Genomic DNA, 22138 nt, shown 5'->3' with positions numbered 1-22138 from the left:
TGAGCAAATCAAGAATTGATAATGAATATGTGTTGATTTGCAGGCAAATCTTGGTGTTCTACAGTCTCGGGAGCGATTCCCAAAGCCATGGACACTTATCCCATGCCTATCATAGGCTGATCGAGATGTGATTGAGAGATGTGGTTTATCATCCTTACTAGACATGCCTCGGTATACCATTAACCGAGGGTTATTGACAACATTGACAGAGAGGTGGCATAGTGACACAAACACCTTTCATTTGGCAACCAGTGAGATGACAGTTACACCAGAAGACTGTTATCAGATTCTACGGATTCCTGTGGTTGGGGATTTACTACCCTATGAGAAGACTGAGGAGGGTGGCACAGAGGCCCTCCGTTGTGTTTTCCAAGATTATCACATTAGTGGCTATGAGATCCCATGGCAGGAGTTTTTGGATTTGGGTTACGTTCCATTGTCGTCAGTACTAACAAGTTTCATTGGTGGTTTCCTTTGTCCTGACCGTAGGTCGAAGGGACTAGTCGCTAGATGGGGATTGGTTCTAAAGGATATGGTGACACAGGGACATAGGTATGCATGGGGGTCTTGTATGTTGGCCCACCTATACCAAGAGCTCCACTAGATAGTATATCTGGGATACACTAGTCTATCAGTCGAGGTGACTTTATTACAGGTGTGGGACTGGGAGCATATACTAGTGTCAAGACCACTTGCAAAGAGAGATAGGCCAGTTGGTCGTGCATATGCATATGGTTATATAGGTGTAGTTGTCCAGTGTAAGCTGGGAAAAATATAACACTAGCCCAGGGGTTTAGATGACATCGATACGGTCATTTGGAGACCCTATATGGATTACGAGGTGTGGGCCGAGGATGGGATAGAGATGCCCTAAGTATATATGTCTAGGTACCTGATTGGACAAATGCCCTTTATTATCGAGAGATTCTTACACAACCGCGTTCATCGACAGTACGGTACACAACAACAGATGCCACAGGGAGCCTATTTGTATGCTCATCGGTGACAGGATGTGTCGAAGTGGGGGCCTACCCTAGATAGTGCAACATCAGTGGATGAGTATATGACTCTGGCATGACAGATCTGGGATTATGGGGCTGAGGTAGTGGATGTTGGGATGACAGAGGAGTTCTCATCTTACTTCGTAGCACATGCAGTGGCTTGTATATTTGATCTGGTAGAGCTATTTCCATCTTTTGATGATGAGGAGGAGCGACCATAGAGGCGAGGGGGTCCTAGGCGAAGAGAGGAGGATGAGGGAGAGGGGATCAGAGATGGAGGTGGAGTGGGTGGTGACAGAGGTGGTGGTGATAGAGGTGGAGGCGACAGAGGTGGTCTTGTGCTTGGTGCGAGTGGGGGTGTGGGGATAGATGCGATGTTAGCTGTTATGGGAGAGATGGAGGGTGATACGAAGGGTGGCTGATGACCCGCCCAAAGGAGGAGATCCGATGTTCTACCTCCACCAGCTCCTCATATAGGGATAGGTGTAGCAAGGACCATGACACATGTACCTGTTCAGATTAGGGTGTCGAATTGCTAACAAGATGCTCAGATTAGGGCGCTACAGGTCTCAGTTCAACAACTATAGGCATAGGTGCTAGCGTAACAATGACAGATTGCACAACTACAAGTAGAGAGGGATACAACAATAGAGCGTCAGGGCTGAGCAGAGGCCCTTGCTGACAGGTTAGATAGAGCCACTGCAAGCGCTTCGCTCTGGGACACACAGAGGGAGATATAGTACTCGACTAGGGAGGTCGATTATTATAGGCATTTGTACAAGGATATGGTCCCTCGAGAGCATAGAGATCCTAGCTATGCTGCAGTGGCGTCTACGCGATCCAGACGTAGTCATACAAGGACAAAGAGTAGAGGCGTTACGGGGCCAACACGACGTGATGCCTCTAGTGGAGATCCGAGAGTTGGGACATCTGCTGCTAGACCTTCTACCTGAGGAGATAGTCACACCTAAGAAACTCGCCTTGTTGTATTGATCACCTTTGTTGTACTGATAGACATGATACCCATTGTACATTTTGACAATTTTGTGAGATATATATGATATATGACATTGATTTCCTTTGATCCACATGTGATGTGTTATTGATGATGATTGATTTATGATGCACATTATTTGATATGATAATACTATGAGGATGATTTAGATATTTAGATAATAATGATGATCTTGATCTTTTAATGTTGATTATTACATGATGATGTGAATGCATGGTTCGTGATGGATAGGTGTTTGTGATATGTATTGTGTTTACTTTGATATGAGATGTGATGTTATCTGAATTTTATGATGTGAGATGTATCTTGAAAATGAGATGTAAATGATAATGATAATGATATGCGATGTATCTTGAAAATGAGATGTAAATGATAATGATAATGATATGAGATGTATGATTAAAAATGATATGAAACTTAATGCAAGTTTAAGATGATATGCAACCTACTGCAATTTTATGCAACTAAATCATCACTTTAATTATGTCGTTGTCATTCCTGTTAGTCACTTGTTTGTGCTCCTCTAGTCATCATTGAGCTTTTGATATGTTGAAAGTTAATACAAGAATCATGGTATAAAAACCATAATGACTTGAGTATAACTTACATGGATTTTGATTTTGCAAGATGACACATGCGTCAAGGTATAATTGAACCAAGATGACCTGAGTGTTGCTTGTGTAAAACAAACAAGAGTTAACCATTTGTATGTGCAAAATGGAAAATATTTTCAATGATATGTTTCCAATCATGTCTCGAGACAAATTTGCACCTCACAGACAAAAAACCAAAGAAAATATCATATTCCTTCGTTGCTTCTCTAGCTCAGTGCATCCTCGAGTAGCTCAGGAGATCTAATGATTTAGAAATCAAGATACAAATAGTCAAAGCTTCATGCCAAATGTAAACAAATCACAATTCAAAATAAATCATCCATCATGTGTGTGTTGAAGTTGTAGTTGGATAACGATCCTGTTTTCTATTTCAATAAGCAGTTTTGACAATGGTTTTCTTAGTATGTTACGATCCTTGTTTGTTGTTTGAATGTTAAAGCGAGATGAATGTTGCGCCCAGTTATGAACACTTGTCAATGTGGATATATACGTTTATCACCAAGCTATGGTGGGATATGATATGGATAACTGTTTAGATAATCAAGGACAGTGACTACGCTAAGTGTGTCCAGGATAATGTTGCATGTATAAGTATTATGCGATGGCTATGGGCTGAGATCAGATGAATTAAAGATATGATGTGAGTATTGATAGATAGAGGAGTTGCTCTCTCACAATAGCGCCTGTTGCCAGGTTTTCACCACTTGTTTTTATTGCACTTTTTTGATTTGTTTTTCATTTTTTTTGTATTTTTCTGATTTTTGATATTTTTTTTGTGTTAGAAGGTGCCTGTTTGCTAGGTTTTCACCATAGTGATGATTTTTTGATACTTTTTTTTTTTGTTTTTTTTCTTGATCTATGCATTATGCGACTCAAGTGTAGAACTTCTTCAGATGGATGTTGTTGGTTGGTTTGTCGAGCATGTCCCGTTCTGAATTTGACAACTAATATGCTCTTGATCCGTAGTCTGATATGATGACAAAGAGTCCCAACCAATTAGGTTCAAATTTCCCCTTCTTCTCTCGGTCTTGCTGATTTCTGGGATTTTATCTTAGAACTAGATCACCAATTTGGAAAGCCCTTGGGATGACTTTGTGATTATAGCTTATGCACATTCGTTGCTGATGGGAATGACTATGGGATAGACTAGCCTAGTCTATGCTCCTTGATCCTCTCCTTGGATCACCAGGTGTTTCAACCACACCCTAGGGTCTCTAAGACTTCCCTTGCTTGTGGAATCCCTTGACCTTGCCCAATCCACCCACCAACAATCTGTGATTTTCCTCCCTAAGTCACACCTACTCTCAAGCATCAAAACCCTCACATAGACTAATAAGGGTTTAGCTCCTTCTTCACCTTCTTAGGTCCTAGAAAGGTTAGGATAGGTCTCTGACATGGTTATCCATCCATTCATGTGCCCCCAAGAGGTTTTAACCTTCCTTTTCCTTACCGATCTCACTATTTTGTTTTTTTCCTACAAAATAGGGCTACAAGGAATGTGCCCAATTAGGCCTCCATTCCGGACTTTTAGGGCTCCCTCTTGCAAACGATGCACACACTTGTGAATCTTCCCAAAAGGACTACTAATCATTTGGCAAGGGCTCAAAGATTTTCCTGGTTTTGGGCCTCCAAGTGTCCGTACACTACCCTAGGTGAATTTTGGGGTTTTTGAGGGTTTTTACAAGTGTTTTAAGGCCTGCCTGGGCCACAGTGATGGTTTATTTTCTTTTCCACCTTATATGGATTTGTGGGAGCTCCTCCTTCTCACCAACGGTGCTTCATACATCCCTCTACACCTCCTCCAAAGGGTGCCTCCCTCCTTGTCCTACCTTGCTCTCATGGACCTCTGCAACATCAACCCTTCCTAGTCGGGCACAGTCTAGTTTCGCCTAGGAGTGGGTCTTTGAAAGACTTTCCTACATCTTCAAGGGCCCTTCTTGTTTTGGAATACTGTACAAGTTTTTCACTCCTTTTCCCCATGGTTTCATGGTGTCTCCACAATGGGGATAGGAGTTATTAATCCATAACACAAAACAGTCCAAATCTGGACAGTGACAGAGTACTTCACAAAATAATTACAAACACACAAAAACCTGCACAAGAACCTACCCTAAGTGCTCAAAACAAAGGTATAAATACAATGCAAGATTCACAACACTGTTTAGTTCATAAAAGAATCCATTATCAACCTGTTAATGTCTCATTTGTGCCGACTGGCAACAAAAACACAGTCACAATCAAGGTCTTTTCTCTTGGCCGTACAATCTGACATCCAACCCCTCATTTTAGGGTTTGCAATGATTTATAGTGTCTCTGCCTCAGTTGGTGTGCCCTGGTTAGGGTTCCTAATTCCAAACTAAGGTTATCACCTATTTGGAGGAAAAGTTGCATGACAACTTTGAAAAGTTGTCATGTAGCTTTTTACAACTTTTGAGCAACTTCTACAATGTTGCTTTTCTTGGCTTTTGAGCCTACCTTGGGCTATCCTATGGACACAACCATGTCAAAGGACCCCAAACACATCAAAGGCACACCTACCTACTACTACACAAGAAAACTCAACCTAGACTTATGAACCTAGGACCTAAACTAGGACCTAAACAAAACCAATGAGCTCTTAGCTCTTATTACATGTACATGGCTTCTTAAAGAAGCAAAATTCCAACAAAGGTCACATGGGAAAAGACCTTAGAAAGGTGCTCCTGCACTAGTTGCTGATACACCTTGAGATGGTCATAGGCACGTTGTCATTTTTCATCAAGAAGCTCTAGTTCCTGCAACCTATTCAGTCGATATTCCTCATTTGGTATGAGGCCCTTCAAAGATACTCGGAGAGATGGTATTTCTACCTCAAAATATGGTGTAGCCCCATGTGGGTGTGTGGATACTCATTCTATAGGCCCAACATGTCAGATTGAGTTGTACATGCTAATCCTTGCCAGCATCATTCACTGTTTTCTTGATGATTTTTCAGGATTTTTTTGTTTGATGCTTCTGCTTGGCCATTTCCTTGTGGGTAGTATGGTGTGGAAAAGCGATGTTGGATTTTGAATCATTCGCATAGCTCTTGCACATCTTGATTCTTGAAAGGACATCCATTATCTGTGACAATGGAACTAGGAATGCCATATCTGCAAATGATATAGTTGAGGATGAATTATGAGATCTAATTTCCAGTCACGGTGGTCATTGGGACTGCTTCGATCCACTTGCTGAAGTACTTTATGGCGGTGATAATGAACTTATGTCCGTTTGAAGAGGAAGGATGAATATTTCTCACTAGATCAAGTCCCCATTGACAGAAAGGCCAAGATGTGGTGAATGGTTGTAGCTCCTGTGCTGGTGCATGTATGAGGTTACCATGAATTTGGCATTTAGGACATTTCCTAGCAAATTGATAGGACTCTCTTTCCATTGTCGGCCAGTAATATCCCATTCTTAGAAGTTTCTTGGCAAGAGTAGGACCACTTGAATGTGTACCACAAATACCTTCGTGAAGCTTATGTAAGGTGAAGTCAGATTCGTTACAATCGAGGCATCGAAGAAGAGTACCATCTAGACCTTGGCGGTAAAGTGTCAGCAGTTAAGGTATTATGGGCGACTTGTTGGATGAAGCTTTGTTTTTTGTTGTGAGATAGCTTGGGTGGGAGGGTATTGTTTTTGAGATAATCATATATCTTCCCATATAGAGGGGAATTAGAACCGGTCAGGGCATAGATGACTTGGGATGTTGAATTGTCATAGGCCGGGGAAAACAATTGCTCCACCAGAAATTCATAACGATTATATTTATCTAGAATTTGTAGGAGCGAGGTGATAGTGGCCATTGCATCGACAACTCTATTTTCCAATCTTGGAATCTGCTCAAAGGTGATGTGCACAAAGTACTTTTTGAAGTCATCCACCATTCTCTTGTAAGACATTAGCTTATTGTCTTTTCTCTAATAGTCATCATTGATCCAATTGATAACTAATTGAGAATCCCCATAGACTCTTAATTCTGTGATTCTCCATTCTACAACTACTTTGATTCTTGTTACCAAGGCTTCGTATTCAACACTGTTGTTGGTGCATGGAAACATTAGTTTGTAAGATCTCAGAATTGTGTGCCCCTTTGGAGTGACAGATAGGATGCCGACACCCGATCCATGTTGTGTATTGGATCCATCAAAGTATAGGGTCCATTGCTTGGATGTGATAGTGAGTACATCCATATCTAGAAATTCCACCTGTAGGGTGTTGGTTTGGTAGTGGTGCTTTTGCCAGTTGATCTACAATTGCTTGTCCTTTGATAGCTCGTCATTTTACGTACTGAATGTCGAACTCACTTAGGATCATAACCCATTTAGTTAATCTTCCTTTGAGAGTGGCCTGCTGAGTAGATACTTGAGAGGATCGATCTTTGCTACCAGCTTGATTGTTTGGGCTAACATATAGTGGCAAAACTTTTGGGAAGCAAACACCACTGCTAAGCAAGCCTTTTCGATGAATGTATAATTGAGTTCATATTAGTTCAAAGTCTTGTTGATGTAATAGATAGCCCTTTCTTTTCCTATTGGACCTTCTTGTACTAGCAGTGCCCCCAATGATACTTCTGTTGTTGATATATAGAGGATGAGTGGCTTGCCTGCTATCGGTGGTACCAAAACTGGTGGATTCATCAGATATTGTTTGAGTTGGTGGAATGAGTCTGCACACATTATCTCTCCACGATGAAGGTTTAGCCTGTGGTTTGTAGTTTGATGTTTTAGGCAATGTGATGAAATCAAAATATATGAGTTGTCGTAATATCTTTTCAAGAGGTTCTCCCGAGGGTCTGTATGTTCAATTTGGTTTGTAGGTAGGGTACTTGTTTTTTAGGCGCCTCTTGTTGTGTGTTGGGAGCTTGATTTCCTTGATCGTTCGGGGGATTACTTTGATTGATATTGTGGTTGTTACAATTATCCACTTGCCTGACTATTTTGACTATAGGTTGGGCAATTTTGACAATCCTTGCGTCCACAATACTATCGTTAACGATGTTTTATTCTTGGTCCAAAATTTGGGTTTGTCACTATTGTAGGCTAGTTGTGGACCGTCATTGTTATCTTTGTAGATTTTGACAAGTCCCTTCTTGATAAGGGCTTTCTCGATTTTGATTCCTTGGGCTATTACGTCTTTGAAAGAATCTGACCATTTGACTTCCAAGAGGAATTCCATTTCTTCATTTAAGTTTGAAATGAAGATTTCAACTAATTGTTCCTCTGGAATGGGTAAGGAACGTCTGCTAGAAAGGTGTCTCCATCTATGCAAGAATGTTGACAATAATTCTCCATTCTTTTGTTTAGTATTGCATAAATCAGCCATGGAGATATCACATTCTATGTTGCGTGCATGATGAGTGACAAATTCTTGCACTAAGTTGTCAAATATCCTGATCTCGACGGGCAAGTGTGAAACCCATTGCATAGATGAGCCTCCTAAACTTTGAGGGAAGAGGCACATTAAGTATGTTTCATCATATGCAACCTCTAAGAAAGTGAAGTATAATTCTCTCACATGGTCCCTTGGATCTCCCTTTCCGTTGTACTTGTCAAATTTTGGAGTCTCAAAATTTCATGGGAAAGGGGGCATGACCACAGTCCTATCAAATGGACAAGGACATATATCTTCAAGAGCATATCTCTTTTGTGCCTTCCCTAAATTTAATTGTTGGGCGAGGTCTTGTACTTGTTGTCTCAACATATCCATTTTTATGGGAGGAGGTGAGATGTTCCCTTGTTGATAGTAGTTGTCATAATTGTGGGTATTCTTTGTCCTCCCGTCGTCTTGATTTCGTTCTTGTCGATGACTGTGTTGGGCTTGTTCTGGTGCGTGTCTAATTTGTGATACATCAAAGTCTTTGGGGAGTTTTGCACCCTCTTGAGCAAGTCTTAGGAATGAGAGTTAGCATTCCTTTTAAGAATCTCATCGAAGAGTCTGTTGAACCTAGGATTACTAGTTGCTTCCTCTATTTCTGCTTGTGTAGGAGTTTCTGGGTCTTCTCATTTTGCAAAAGGGTTGATGTCCTCTTCCTCTTCCCATATTTCATTTTGCAGATGTCTCTGACTTTGAGACCTAGTCCTAGCCATGTTTGAAGTTCATTTTTGTGGAAGTGAGGTGGGTGAAAAGTGGGTGGTTGATCCCCTTCTTATGATTCCAAGATTTGATGATGATGATGATGAATTTGAAATGTTTATGGATGAGTGATCTCTTTTACCAAAAGGTTGGATGTTAACAAAGTCCTCTTTAAAATTGCTTGAAATTGCTTGCTTGATTTTTCAACAATTATGAGATGAGGTGTAGAAAGGTTTGTGTTGTTACAAGCACAAGGTACCTATCTATGAGAGGATGCACTCATGAACTAGTTTTAACCTATCTATATGCTTAGTAATTCCACTTAGGATGATTGGTCCTAAATGTAGAGACACACTAGAGAGTATTTCTATTGATGTGAGTAGCAATATCCAAAATAACTGAGGACAAATCTTTTTATGTTGAGAGTTGAATGGAATTTTTATGTTTTGGAATGCGTGTAAAGCCTTGATTCTTGGTGGAATATATGGAAGATGTATTTTGATTGAAAAATGGAGAAGATGAAATGTGAAACCGTGGAACTTCATCTAAATGATTGAGTTGATGATTGATGAAGATGTGTGTTTTAGAATGACTCAAGAAAATGAAGAAGAGGAAAGGTGAACCTAGGAATCTTTAATAAGTGATTGCGGGTTGTGGAATGTATGATGGAGGAATGTGTTGACCGTGATTGTGATGACATGATAGAGCCATTCTTTTAAAGAAAGCTTGTGATGTGAGGGATTCTAGTTAAAAATCGTAAGTGAAATCATGAGAAAAATCGTGATAGCGATGGAGGAAGGTGCGACGTTTCAACAAAAGCTTGCAGCTCTTGTACAAGAAGCTTCTTTTCTTTTGGGTTTTCTTTTCACTTTGCTTCTTTTTGGTCCATCGATAAATTGATTTCTTGGCATATTTGAGAGATTTCCAAACACGAAGCATTGATGACTTTTTCAAGAATGTTTATTTTGTTTGTTTAGATCGTTGTTGGGGTATAACTTGTTTCAAATGTTTGATTCTTTGACAAGAAGACACGTCAAGCACACAAACACATATAACACTTCTTTTCTTTAATAACTGATTTGAATTCGATGTGTATGTTTAGGATCTTTTCAAATCCTCTTTTGTTTTTCACAAGTTTTGAATAATCAAAATACAAATCAATTAGACTCTCCTAAGGTCAAAAAGGTCATTCATAATATCATAACCCACATCCTGATACTCCTTCAACTCAAACAACCTTGTCACACCCTAAGGTGCACCCATTTTTTTGCCTTTTTTCAGAAGTTAAACCAAAGAGAATTGCTCCTAAATTGGATCATTTTCTTGGGAGATTTATGGTGAGTGTCTTGGGAGTGGATTCTTCCCCACCCTTGCATAATGATATTACAAATCTTTGGATAACTGACTTAGTTTGGCTTCTACTCTTAAAGCTTTTTAGTAAGGCTCGTTCGTTCTTCAATGATAAACTCCCCGAGGAGCCTTCCCAACCTTTAGAACAAAGGCTTTATGTATCTTAGGGATACTGGGGGAAGGCTAATCAATGAGCAAAACCGTTGGATGCGATTTTCATCACAATTCACATTTGATTATAGTGGGTTGGAATACTTGGTGTTAGTCGTTCCCCACTTAGGTCGTTCCCCTCTCATCGACCTTATGGGCTTCTCGGGAGGGCAGACCTGCTAAAAAAATTATCCTAATTGCAATAAAAGAAAAACAAGAGTGAGTCCAGATTTTTGATCACCCAATTAAGCGGAGAGCATATACCTATCACTTTTGAAGCACGATAGACAAATTTTGTTCTTTTTATCCCCTCATTGCAATGTGATCTAATTTCTATTTAGAGATATTGCTCCAACAAACATGGTGTTCTTTTTATCCAAGATAACAATAGTGAATGTTATTTTTAAGCCCAAAAATTGCAATAATAAACCTTGAGAAATTTGAACAAATTTGCAATAACTTGAATTATGGAAAAATGGCTTGTTCTTTTTACCTTGCAAAAAAAATGAAATGTGGCCTGTCTTCTTTTATCCCTTTGTAACAAAAATATGAAATTTGTTTTGTTCTTTTTATTTTGCACCAAAAGACAATGTGAGTTGCTTGAAAAAAAGGAAAGTTTAGTTTTGTGATTCTTTTTAACCCTTGACAAAAAAAGAAGATGAGATTCTTTTTTAAAGCACCAAACACAAGGCGAGGTTCTTTTTACTTTGCAAAAAAAAAGTGTGACGTTCCTTTTAACCTTTGCAAGAAAAGAAGTGAATTCTTTTTATCTTTTGTAAGATAAAAACTTGAAAAATTTAAAGTAAAAATCTAATCTAACTCCTTTTGACTTGCAATAAACAATGAACAAACATTAGCACCTACAAAAACCCTTCAAAAAGTTAGTCAATATTGTGGGCTTACAAGCCTAAATTTTTAATTTTTGTTACAAAAATTAGCTCTCTATTCGTTTCAAAAGTGCTATTCTAATGGAAACAAAAGCGCTACACTGGAGCAAAAGTGTTGAATCATGACAAAAGTGCTATAAGAAGCAACAAAAGCGCCAAAACAATACAAAAGCGCTATAAGAAGTTACAGAAGTGCTAGAGTAAAACAAAGGTGCTAGAATAATGATTTCTCAAGGCACCAAACTCAGAACAAAAATGCTATATCGAGTGACAAAAGCGCCAAAACGTGACCCGTGCGTGCAAATTTGCAAGTTTCATTTTTTTAAATAAAAATCTTTACTTATTAGTATTAAAAATGGGACAAGGGCCCCACGGTGGGCGCCAAAATGATGCACATAAAAGGGGACAATCAAAACCAAGAGCTCAAGTGTTAGAATGTTAGTTTCCAACCAAAAACCAAAACAAATGAACTAAAATGCTTCAAATACATACCAAAAGAGATTAAAAAGCATGCAAATGAAACATAACACAAGAAAAGAAGAGAGAAGAGACTCCCTTAGATGCTCCCAATAAAGCCCTTTGATAGCTCTCTCTTGTCTTTCTCCTCTCCAAGATCCAAATGTGTGAGTGTAGCTCTCAGTTTAGCATGAAGCCATGGATGTCAAATAGAGTATTGAAATGGTTGAATATGAACTCCTATTGCTATATGAAATGGTTTAAATGGTTGAATATGGATATCAGGCTCACCAAAATGATGCACATGAAAGGGGACACAAGCAAAAAACAAGAGCTCAATATGTTAGTTTCCAACCAAAATCCAAAACAAATGAGCTAAAATTCTTCAAATGCATACCAAAAGAGATTAAAAAGCATGAAAATAAAACCCAACACAAGAAAAGAAGAGATAAGAGAATCCCTTAGATGCTCCCAATGATGCCCTTCAATAGCTCTCCCTTGTCTTTCTCCTCCCCAAGATCCAAATGTGTGAGTGTAGCTCTAAGTTTAGCATGAAGCAATGGATGTCAAATGGAGTATTGAAATGGTTGAATATGAGCTCCTATTGCCATGCTAATGCAAAAGAGTAATGTTGCTATGAGAAATCTCAAGTAAAATGTCTATACAAGTATAATAACAATGCTAAAAATGCTTTCTCCTTTGCTTGAGGAATGAGGCTCCTTTTATAGGCAAAATGGTTAAATGAATGGCCAAGATTGATTTGGCTTATGGAGGGCTAGGATTGCATGATCTTCAATCCATGTGATAGTTTTCAAACCAATCCCATGTTGACAAGTGTCAATATGAGAGGACTTGAGAGGAGATGGAAGAAACATTTAATGCCCGTGGGGACATGAGGGTAACCTCATGTGGCTGGGTTATTGGATAAAGCTATTATCTAATGGTAAAGTTATTGTCCAATGGGTAAACTCTTGTGGAAGGTTTACCCATGGTTAGGCTTTGACCAAAGGGACAAGACCCATGTGGGTTAGTGTGTTGAAGAAGGGAAAGCCTTTAAGGCTTTGTAAGAGCCTTAAATGTCTTTGGGAGACTTTGAGGGTTAACTTGTTGGAGAGAAAATGGCTTTAAATGTTTTTGAGAAGTGACTCCTTCCTAATCCTTAGTTTAGGAATGTGCAAATGATTAGAAGTGGATTTAGGCTAATTAGAAGGGGTTAAAAGATTCTAGAAGAAAGGTTAGTGAGCAAGTGGGTTTTGGACGAGAATGGAAGTGGGTGAGGGTAAATAGGATTTAAATAAATATTTATTTATTTATTTAAATGTGCATGTAACTTTTGGATTTTATTTAAATAAATCTTAATTTATTTAAATGAGAAGAAGGGGCAATTAAATAAATTTAATCAATTTATTTAATAGTTGGACTATAGTTAGTAATTTTAATTTAAATAATTTTTTGAAATTTATTTAATCAAAATAGTAGAATGGGGTCAAAATGAATCAATTAAATGTGAATTTAATTAATAAAAGAATATTAGTGTAAAACAAATATTAAATATTTATGTAATTAGTGGACACATTTATGTGTCTACACCTTGCATCATTATTGTACAAATAGATAATAGCTCAATTATTCATCTTAGGCATTTTGCATGACTCTATTTTCTATCTTTGATCTTGTGGAAATAACTAAGGGGTTTGACTAATAGTTAAGAAATTTTTGTGTTTTAATTCTTGCATGAGAAACCCCAAAGGTGATCATTAACATCACATTTGATCGAGGAAAATATCATTTGCAACTACATAAAGTAAAATAAAATAAGTTTTTGTGTTTTGCAAGCATTAAGGACAAACATTTTAGAGATTTGACCACAGATCAAGGACAATACCACAAGTGTGGATTCCTCTATAACAACAAAACAATCTAGTTTGTTATCACCTCTTGGACATCATTCCCATACTAAATATAATTTCAGTCACACAAAGTATAGTGCATCTACAAACCTAAGGACACAAAATTGATGAGTCACAATGAAGTATCTAAGCAATATCATATCCCCTTCTCTTTGAGTAGTCATTTTTAGCTCATTTAACCAGATTAGTATATAAATTGATTACATTGATTGATCTAACATCCAAATTAATGTAGAGTAAGTTTATTTTCCTATTTTATTCAAAAACTAAGCACACAAATATAATTCAACAACCCAAACAACTTTCTTATTCAATTGAATTTTTTATTTTAAATATGCACAATTCAAAAAAATACGAAAAAAAGAAAGCAAAATGAAACTATATTAATTGATAAAACCATTAAATAAAGGTTGCCATACTTTTTTTTTTAATTGTAGAAATTTCCTTACACCACAACCTCATCATCTTTCTAAAAATTGAATACAACACCTAAAATACCCAAACTATAACAACTTACTCTCCTATTTTACATGCAATTCTTATATTTGATTTTTTTTTTTTTGGATCATATTTAAAGCAAAGAAAACAAAATGAAACTATGTTAATTGATAAAACTATTAGATAAAGATTGCCATTCTTTTTTTTTTTTAGAAACTTAATTAGACCACAACTTCATCATCTTTCTAAAAATTGAACACAACATTTCAAATACCCAAACTATAACAACTTAGGGCATGTTCCCATGTGGTTGCTTAACTTATTTTGGCTAGGAGGAGTTACTCAACTTTTTTTAGAAAATATTTGTGGAGCTGGTGCCCCATGAATCATCTTAAAATTGGTATTAATAATATTAGTAATATTGACATTTTTTGACAATATACACTTGCTCTTATTTCCAACCCCTATTTTCCATGGCTTATAGAACACTCGAACTCCAACTGCTTAAAATAGAAAATGGACTTAAGAGCTGGCTGCATGAGAACATGATGTTACTATCATAGTTTGCATGCAATTCTTATATCTGGAACAATTTTATGAAATCATTTATAAAGCAATAAGGAGTAGTGTTTCACTACAACTCTAATTAAAAGGTTATTTATTTATTTATAATTAAAAAGTTTTATTAAATAAAAAATTTATTTATTTCACAAACTACCTCCTATATATTGCATCTACCGTAGAAAACCTACCGCATGGCTACCGTATCTTCAACATTTTATTCGCAAGCAAATATGGTACAACTAAGCTAATCTTTTTTATTTTCGATCAAGGTTTGATTGCAACCAACAAACCCTAGGACAAACAGTAGGATATTTTTTTTCATTGAGGTTGCTGGATCGAGATCCTGTGCGTCTGGCATGGCAATCCTTGCAGAGTATTATCCTTATTTCATGGACGAGCATCCCAGAAAGCGCCGTAGAATGACAAGTTCGCGGGACATCGGTTACTATGATGATAGGGTAAGTTATTTATTTATTTAATTTTTGCTGCAACCGAAATCCGGAAAGATTTAATTGATGAGATCGTTATAGGCACACCAATTTTATTATATTCTAGTATCTGCATTTGTATCCGTGGTTTATTTGTGACCTTAACCTATCTGTATAACAAGGGTTATAAGGGCGCAAAAAAGGATCTGGTTTTTTCGTTTACGGGTTTCAGAATTTTAATGTTGGAAAAGGGTTTGATTTTAGTGAAGGTTGTCGAGATTTTTTGTTTGAGTAGGTGAATTTTTGATTTTGAATAAGGGATAGTGGATTTTATTTTGTAACGAGGGCTTGAGATTCTGTTTTGGGAATTTTAGTATTGAATAAAGGGTTTGAGGGTTGTTAAGTTGAAAAATTGGTTATATTTGATGGTTCAAAATCTCCATATATGGCTATGTGTAGGCCCAGCAATCAGTTTATTTTAGTCAAGATGTTGGAAATGGATTTGGGAATGGAATTGGAAGTGGGCACCATGGGGCTCCCTCATATTACCACCATAATTGTTCTTCATCATCTTTGTATTCAAAACGAGTAACTGCCCGCAATGCTTCCCCTCCATGGCGTGAAGATGACAAAGATGGCCATTACATGTTTGCTCTGGGAGAAAATTTAACGCCTCGCTGTAATTACACACCTTATTTATCAATCCCCAAGTATTAATTCGGTTTGAAAGGGGGTTTGCAACCCCTTTTAAAGTTAGATCTATGGATGGATGGCTTCTGGTTTGAGTCTTTGATCACTTCAGGAACTTTGTTTTGTGTTTAGTGATTTGCAGCTTGTTCTAGCATTGATTTCGTTTCTGTTTTGGACAAATGGTTTTAATTTTCCGTTGATTGTGGCTAACATATCTTCTTCCATGTTTGTGCAGACAAAATTGTCAGAAAAATAGGGGAAGGTAAGCTCGCATTCCATCTTTGGCACTTTTTTTTCTTTTCTGTATGCTAAATATATGATGTGAATGTCAATAAATATTGTGCCAACTGCCAACTATTCCATAAGCCCTTTTTTTTGTTGGATCTTATCCTTAAAGCTTGCACATGGAAAATTCATGATGCATTATTCATGACTTTTTCTGTGTGCTTAGAATTTCCTTGCCTTTCTGGCATGTGTAAAAACCACTAGATTTGGGCTTTCAGTAAACCGTTATGCTTTGGGCATGCATAATGTACTAGACATGCCTATGTCGAAATTTGGCACGACTTTAGGCATGTAGAACTTGGCTGGATTTTTTATTGTTGTAGTATTTTATAATGTTTTGGATATGTTTAAAGCCACCAGATTCGTAGTGTTGAAAATCATCTTGATAACGGGTATATTTAAAATAGCCAGAATTGTTCTTGCAGGAACCTTTGGCCAGGTTTTGGAATGTTGGGATAGAGAAGGAAGGGAATATGTTGCTATAAAAATTGTTCGTGGCATAGAAAAGTACCGTGAAGCAGCAAAGGTTGAAATTAGTGTGCTTCGCGAAGTTGCCAAATATGATCGAAATGGCACAAGGTAACCATTGGAACAACTCATAAAGTTTTCATTGATGTAGGTTTTTAAATGCTTCCTACCTCATTGCTGTCATTTGAATAGTTTTATTTTTTAAAATCCAGGCCTTAACCATTACGATTTCTTATAACTACTTTCTATTGTCTTTTCAAATTTGCTTTCTTATGATGTAAATGTAAATTCTTTGTTGTAGGTGTGTTAAGATGCCGAACTGGTTTGACTATCGCAATCACACCTGCATTGTAAGCGTCACATCTCTTTGAGAATTTCGCGTTTCTTTTTTCTGGTTAAAGGAGTCGGTCAACTTTTATGTTGGTGTTGAACAACACCTTATTACTGAAGGCTCGTCTAAAGATGAAATTTTTGATTGGAATTATTTTTTGACAGGTTTTTGAGATGCTTGGGCCCAGTTTATATGATTGTCTGAGAAAAAATAATTATTCTCCATTTCCCATTGATGTTGTTAGGGAGCTTGGCAGACAGCTTTTGGAGTCTGTGGCATGTGTGTAGACAAAACTCTAATTAACTTTCCTTTTTAATTTAGGCAAAACTCAGTAAAGTCTTAAACTATTTGCAAGTACTATTTTCTATAAATGAATGAATTTAAATCAATCAATTTTTTGCTCAAGCTAGTAATTGAAATTTTTGGCTCTTGGTGATGATGTTTACAGTTTAACTTAATGTTTCTGTTGCTAATTCTTGGTTTTTCACTCCTTCACAGATATGCATAGATTGAATCTCATTCACACTGATTTAAAGCCAGAAAACATACTATTTGTTTCTTCTGAGTATGAGAAGTTTCCAAACTATAAGGTAGATGTTCCTTCATGTATTTATTTGAGATTTTATGAGCACTCTTAGCCCGACACTTTATTATCTTTTTGCATCTTCTATGCAACCGGGAATTTGGCTGATTGAAATTATTTTGATCAGAACGGTTCAAAAAGGTCATTTAATTCTCTAGATGGAACAAGTTACATGAAGTTACCAAAGAAAACTGCCATAAAACTTATTGATTTTGGAAGTGCCACTTTTGAAGATCAGGATCATAGCTCTATAATATCTACAAGGCATTATAGGGCACCTGAAGTCATTTTAGGTAAATTGGGAGCTAAGTATGGTGGTTGCTTGATACTCATCTGAGTTCTTTTGCCATAAAATTTGCATGCGTGGATCAATTTTCTGGCTTTCTATTGCAGGCCTTGGGTGGAGCTATCCTGCAGATATATGGAGCGTTGGTTGCATACTTGTAGAGCTATGCTCGGTAAGATACCTTATTAAGATAACTCATTAGATGGTGGAATCTATTTAACTTTTTAAGTATTAGAGAAGATGGTCTGGTTGATTTGGGAACCTGTAATTAATAAAAGGGTACATGGGCAAATCATTGAATATTGGAATTCTATTAATAATGACAAAGAAGATGACACGTTTGTTTAGTCCAAATTTCAATCATATTTTATCGTAGTAGTGAAGGTGGCTTCCTCGTTGGCCAAAGCTTGGATTATGTTTCCAACAACGGCGAGGATGGTCAAATCTAGGCCAATGTTGGATGCTATTTAAAAAAAATAGTGGGAATAGATTTATTATTGGCCATAGTAGTGAATAACAAGTCTCTGAGGAATGTGCTAATTCTTGCCAAAGATGTGAATCTGATGCTCTAACAAGAGCAAGAATGCATTCTTACTTGTCATCAAAAAATCATTCTCTATTAAAAACATAGGAACCTGTTCTGAGAAGGATGAGGATGAGGATGCGCTTATTCTTGGCCACTTGATTTATTTTGATGCATTTCATTTATCTAATGTTTGAGAGTTGCATACGAAACAAGCTATTCTTTTAGGGAGAGTAGGAACTCATTGAGTCATTAATGCTGCTTATTTAATTCCAAACTGATTTTGCAGGGAGAAACTCTGTTTCAGACGCATGATAATCTTGAACATCTTGCCATGATGGAAAGGGTACTAGGGCCTATGGCCCAACATATAATTCGCAGAGCAGAGTGAGTTGCTTATTTTTATGTTGCTTCCTTTTTGGTATAGCAGATTTTTAGAAGCTTTTAGTTAAATCTAACAGCTGATTTATCCTGTCTATCAGAATGAGATCTGCAAAATATTTTAGACATGGAACGAGATTAAATTTTCCTGAAGGAGCATCTTCAAAAGAGAGCATTAGAGCTGTCAAAAAGTTACCTCGGGTTAGGGTATATACTATAATCTTATACCATATTTGGTTATTTAGGAAAATATTTTCTGATTGAGTAGCGCTTTACATTTTCTTGGCTATTTTTGCAGAATCTTGTAATGGAACATGCTGATCACTCTGCTGGTTTGCTCATAGACTTGCTAGAAGGACTTCTTAAATTTGATCCATTACAGCGCCTGAAAGCTGAAGAAGCTCTCAATCATCCATTCTTTGCACAAGAATATAGGAGATTTTGATTGTCGTTCAACTCACAATGCAACCACCATTAACTTGTTATGTTTCATATCCATCGGGAGTCATCAATACATTGGCTGAGCTGGTTCACTTGTATTTGTATAGAACGATTTTGCATAAGAAAGGAATCGAGGAAGGGAGTTGGCTTTTAACCAGACTGATACTTCAGCTTGCAATTTTTTTAATTTTTTTTTTTAATCAGGTTGCCATAACGCAATTTGTAGGCTTAACTTGCCATCTAGTATAAAACTTCACAAGTTACATATTTTTATAGATTTTTCAAATAAAATATTTTTAAAAAATGTTGGATTTCAATTTCTAAGTTTTCCATATTTTTTATTCTGCAAATGAACATACAGCTGTATACGTTTGTTGTATCATTGCTTTCTTGCACGCCAAGATATAACAAACGTATAAATGACTGCCATTAAAATCCAATTGGCAGGGTTTATTTTTTAAGTAATAAAATATTTCAAAGATGCATCTTCAATTTTGAATATATGGAAATCAAAATTAAAATAGGAAAAATATATGTAAAAGTGGGAGGGCTGATAACTGTGTGGGTGGCATGATCCCTCATGGTCGCATGGGGGCTTCCTTCGATTTTTTAAAGGGAGTGGTCCCATTCAAAGTAATAAATCAGTTTAATAGATATCCTAACTATATCTATCTAAATATAGCAATTGTTATTATTTTACTTAATAATAATTTTTGTTTTATTTTAAATTGTATTTTATTTTAATTTTAATTATATTTCAAATTTATTGTATTTACAAATTTTTATTATAATTTTTAATTTTTAATTTCTTTCATTATTTTAAAAATTTGTAAAAAATAAAAACTTATAAAATACATAATTTAAAAAATATATTTAAAATTTAAATTTGTTATTTATTATTATTTAATAAAAAATATTTAAAATAAAAATTTATAAAATATATTTCTTTAATGAATTAAAGAATCTTAATGTCTACTAAAATAAAAAAAATTTGTTTTAAAATGTCTTTATTTTATTGTGATGTTTATTTTGAATTTTGTGGGGTAATTTTTAAGGTACCCACCGTTCGATATTTGGTGTTTATTTTGAAGTTTAAGTCTGTGGGGTAATTTAAGGCCACCACCCTTTTCACCCTCTTAAGTTTGTAGAAAGTGTTACATGGTACATCCTTCTCTTTAAAGTTATTTTTAAGACCCTAATGAGACCTCAAACTAACCTCCAATCTTCTAATGAGACCCAAATCTAACCTCCAATCTCATAACATCTTAGAATTTTGTTTTTCAAATGTTACGAGAATTTTGTTTTTCAAATTTAACACATTTAAATGTTAAATGCAATGGTAGCAAAGGGTGACATATAATTTCGTGTTAGCAAATTTTTTAAAATGAAGTATGTGTCTTCAAATGAAAAATAGAAAATCAATAAAACCAAATAAAGTATGAACCTTGAAATAAAAAATAGAAAATCATTTGATAGCCAAAGATGTGTTGTTCCTAGCTATTAAACCCCCTAAAAACTAGGAGCAAAATAAGTTGAGATGTAAACTCATTTGAGAAAAAAATATAAAACAAATAACATATATAGATAGAAAAATATAGAAAAATATAAGTTCTATAAATATAACATATATGTTATGCTAATTTATTGTTTATCTAAATGTATAATATCTATTATGTTTTAAATTTTGAAAAAGATTTTTTTTCATTTTTAGATAATGTAAATATATTTTTCTTCAAAATTATTATTTTTGATTATTTATAAAATTGATTTTTTAGATTATTATAGAAAAAAGTTCAAGTAAAGTTAATAAATAATGTGTTACCGGTAAGAAAATAGATTTTTTTTTATATTAATTTTAACTAAACAAAATGATATTCACAATTATATAAATTTTAATTTATATGATTTATAACAGTCTCAAATGATATAGTGTTATAATATTTAATATATATTTAAATCAACACAAATAATTTGAATATATTATTTATAAAACATTAAGTAATTTATAACTAGTGTATATATGTAATTTAAAGGCTATTTTATAGATTATTTAGTTAAGGAACACAAAGATATAAATTAAAAAATATATACTATAATATTATTAAATTCTAAATAAAATGGATAAAAATATTTGAAATAATTTTTTAAAAATAAGAATAAAATTTTATATATTATTATATATTTTTGTGAAAATAAAACAGTTGAATATTGATGTGTTGGCCTTTTGAAGACAGATGTATTTAAGATAGTTATACTAGTGCAAATTATTAGTTAGCAAAAGATATTTGTTTTGGAGATTTTGATTTTAATTAATATTGATGAAAGGTATAAGTACAATGTTGATTTGAGATTAATTGTAACGGCATGGATGTTTTATTACACATATTATTTATTTTATTAGTATAGAAAAGTATTGATGAAAATGGACTTACATCTAAAATAGTATAATTCTTGAATAAATATAAATATTCTCGCTTAGGAATTGATTGAAGTCACAAGTCATGACCACCTTGAATCCTCTTTATCATTGCCATGGATACTAAGTAGAGAGAGTAAAGTGCGAGTGTGCGCCTACACATAAAACGAGAGTAGCGGCCTTGTCTGTTTATGGGACCCATACAAGATCTCTCTTATTTGGTGGCTCTAGCAGAAATTCGATGTGAGTGATGACCACTTGTCTTGATTCGGGAGAAGTGTGCCTATTCTCCAATGTGTATGCTCCAACTGATGTTGTTGACAAATAAATGCCCGTGGTCTCATATTTAGTATGTTCATAATATGGCTCCCTATAATCCTTGGATCCTTGCTAGAGATCTCAATGCAATTACTAGTCTAGAGGAAAAGAGAGGTGGGGTAAGTAGATCAAATCCTTCTTCATAGGGGATTCAGGATAATATCCTCCCCTTGAACTTGATTGATATTAAACCCTCCAATGGGATGTATACTTGCAGCAATATAAGATGCAGGAAAGATTCTATCTCATAAAGATTAGATAGATTCTTGGTCTCTGACTTTTGGGTTGGAAACAATTGGATACATATTCCGAAATTCTTTATTGGAGAGGCTTGCAACATTGGCCAATCAAATTGTCTACTTCTTTGCTTGGACCATCAAAGAGGCCTTCATTTACATTTTAACTTATGTGGTTAAGGGAACCTTCCTTGAATGACCTTATGGGTATTTGGTGGAGAGAAGGAAAAATTGAGTATGACACTACAGTGTATTCTTTTGTGAAAAGATT

General features: G+C 35.7%; 1 protein-coding gene across 2 annotated transcripts; it reads left to right on the top strand.

Annotated features, from left to right (window-relative positions):
• Positions 1-14664: 14664 nt before the first annotated feature.
• On the top strand, positions 14665-19054 carry LOC131055024 (serine/threonine-protein kinase AFC2-like). Of its 2 annotated transcripts, none has more exons than XM_059207526.1 (12): positions 14665-14939; positions 15369-15588; positions 15835-15861; positions 16310-16463; positions 16654-16702; positions 16848-16962; positions 17182-17266; positions 17393-17559; positions 17660-17724; positions 18365-18462; positions 18558-18663; positions 18755-19054. In XM_059207526.1, the coding sequence occupies exons 1-12, from the start codon at positions 14838-14840 to the stop codon at positions 18899-18901; spliced, it is 1335 nt and encodes a 444-aa protein (XP_059063509.1). In that variant the 5' UTR covers positions 14665-14837; the 3' UTR covers positions 18902-19054. The 2 variants fall into 2 exon arrangements, with proteins under 2 accessions (XP_059063509.1, XP_057845618.2); XM_057989635.2 differs by having other exon boundaries at positions 17182-17273; positions 17394-17559.
• Positions 19055-22138: the final 3084 nt, after the last annotated feature.

This window comes from Cryptomeria japonica, chromosome 6 (genome assembly GCF_030272615.1).
Source record: "Cryptomeria japonica chromosome 6, Sugi_1.0, whole genome shotgun sequence".
Taxonomy (NCBI): Eukaryota; Viridiplantae; Streptophyta; class Pinopsida; order Cupressales; family Cupressaceae; genus Cryptomeria; species Cryptomeria japonica.
The sequence above is the reverse complement of the archived record's forward strand: the minus strand, read 5'-3'. Positions and strand labels throughout refer to the sequence as shown.

Excerpts from the sequence above, each read along its gene's own strand:
- LOC131055024 (XM_057989635.2), top strand. The coding sequence starts at position 14,838 with ATGGCAATCCTTGCAGAGTATTATCCTTATTTCATGGACGAGCATCCC. Across the intron at positions 16,963-17,181 it reads GCTTTTGGAGTCTGTGGCAT|ATATGCATAGATTGAATCTC; the intron begins GTGTGTAGACAA and ends ACTCCTTCACAG. Across the intron at positions 17,274-17,393 it reads AGAAGTTTCCAAACTATAAG|AACGGTTCAAAAAGGTCATT; the intron begins GTAGATGTTCCT and ends TATTTTGATCAG.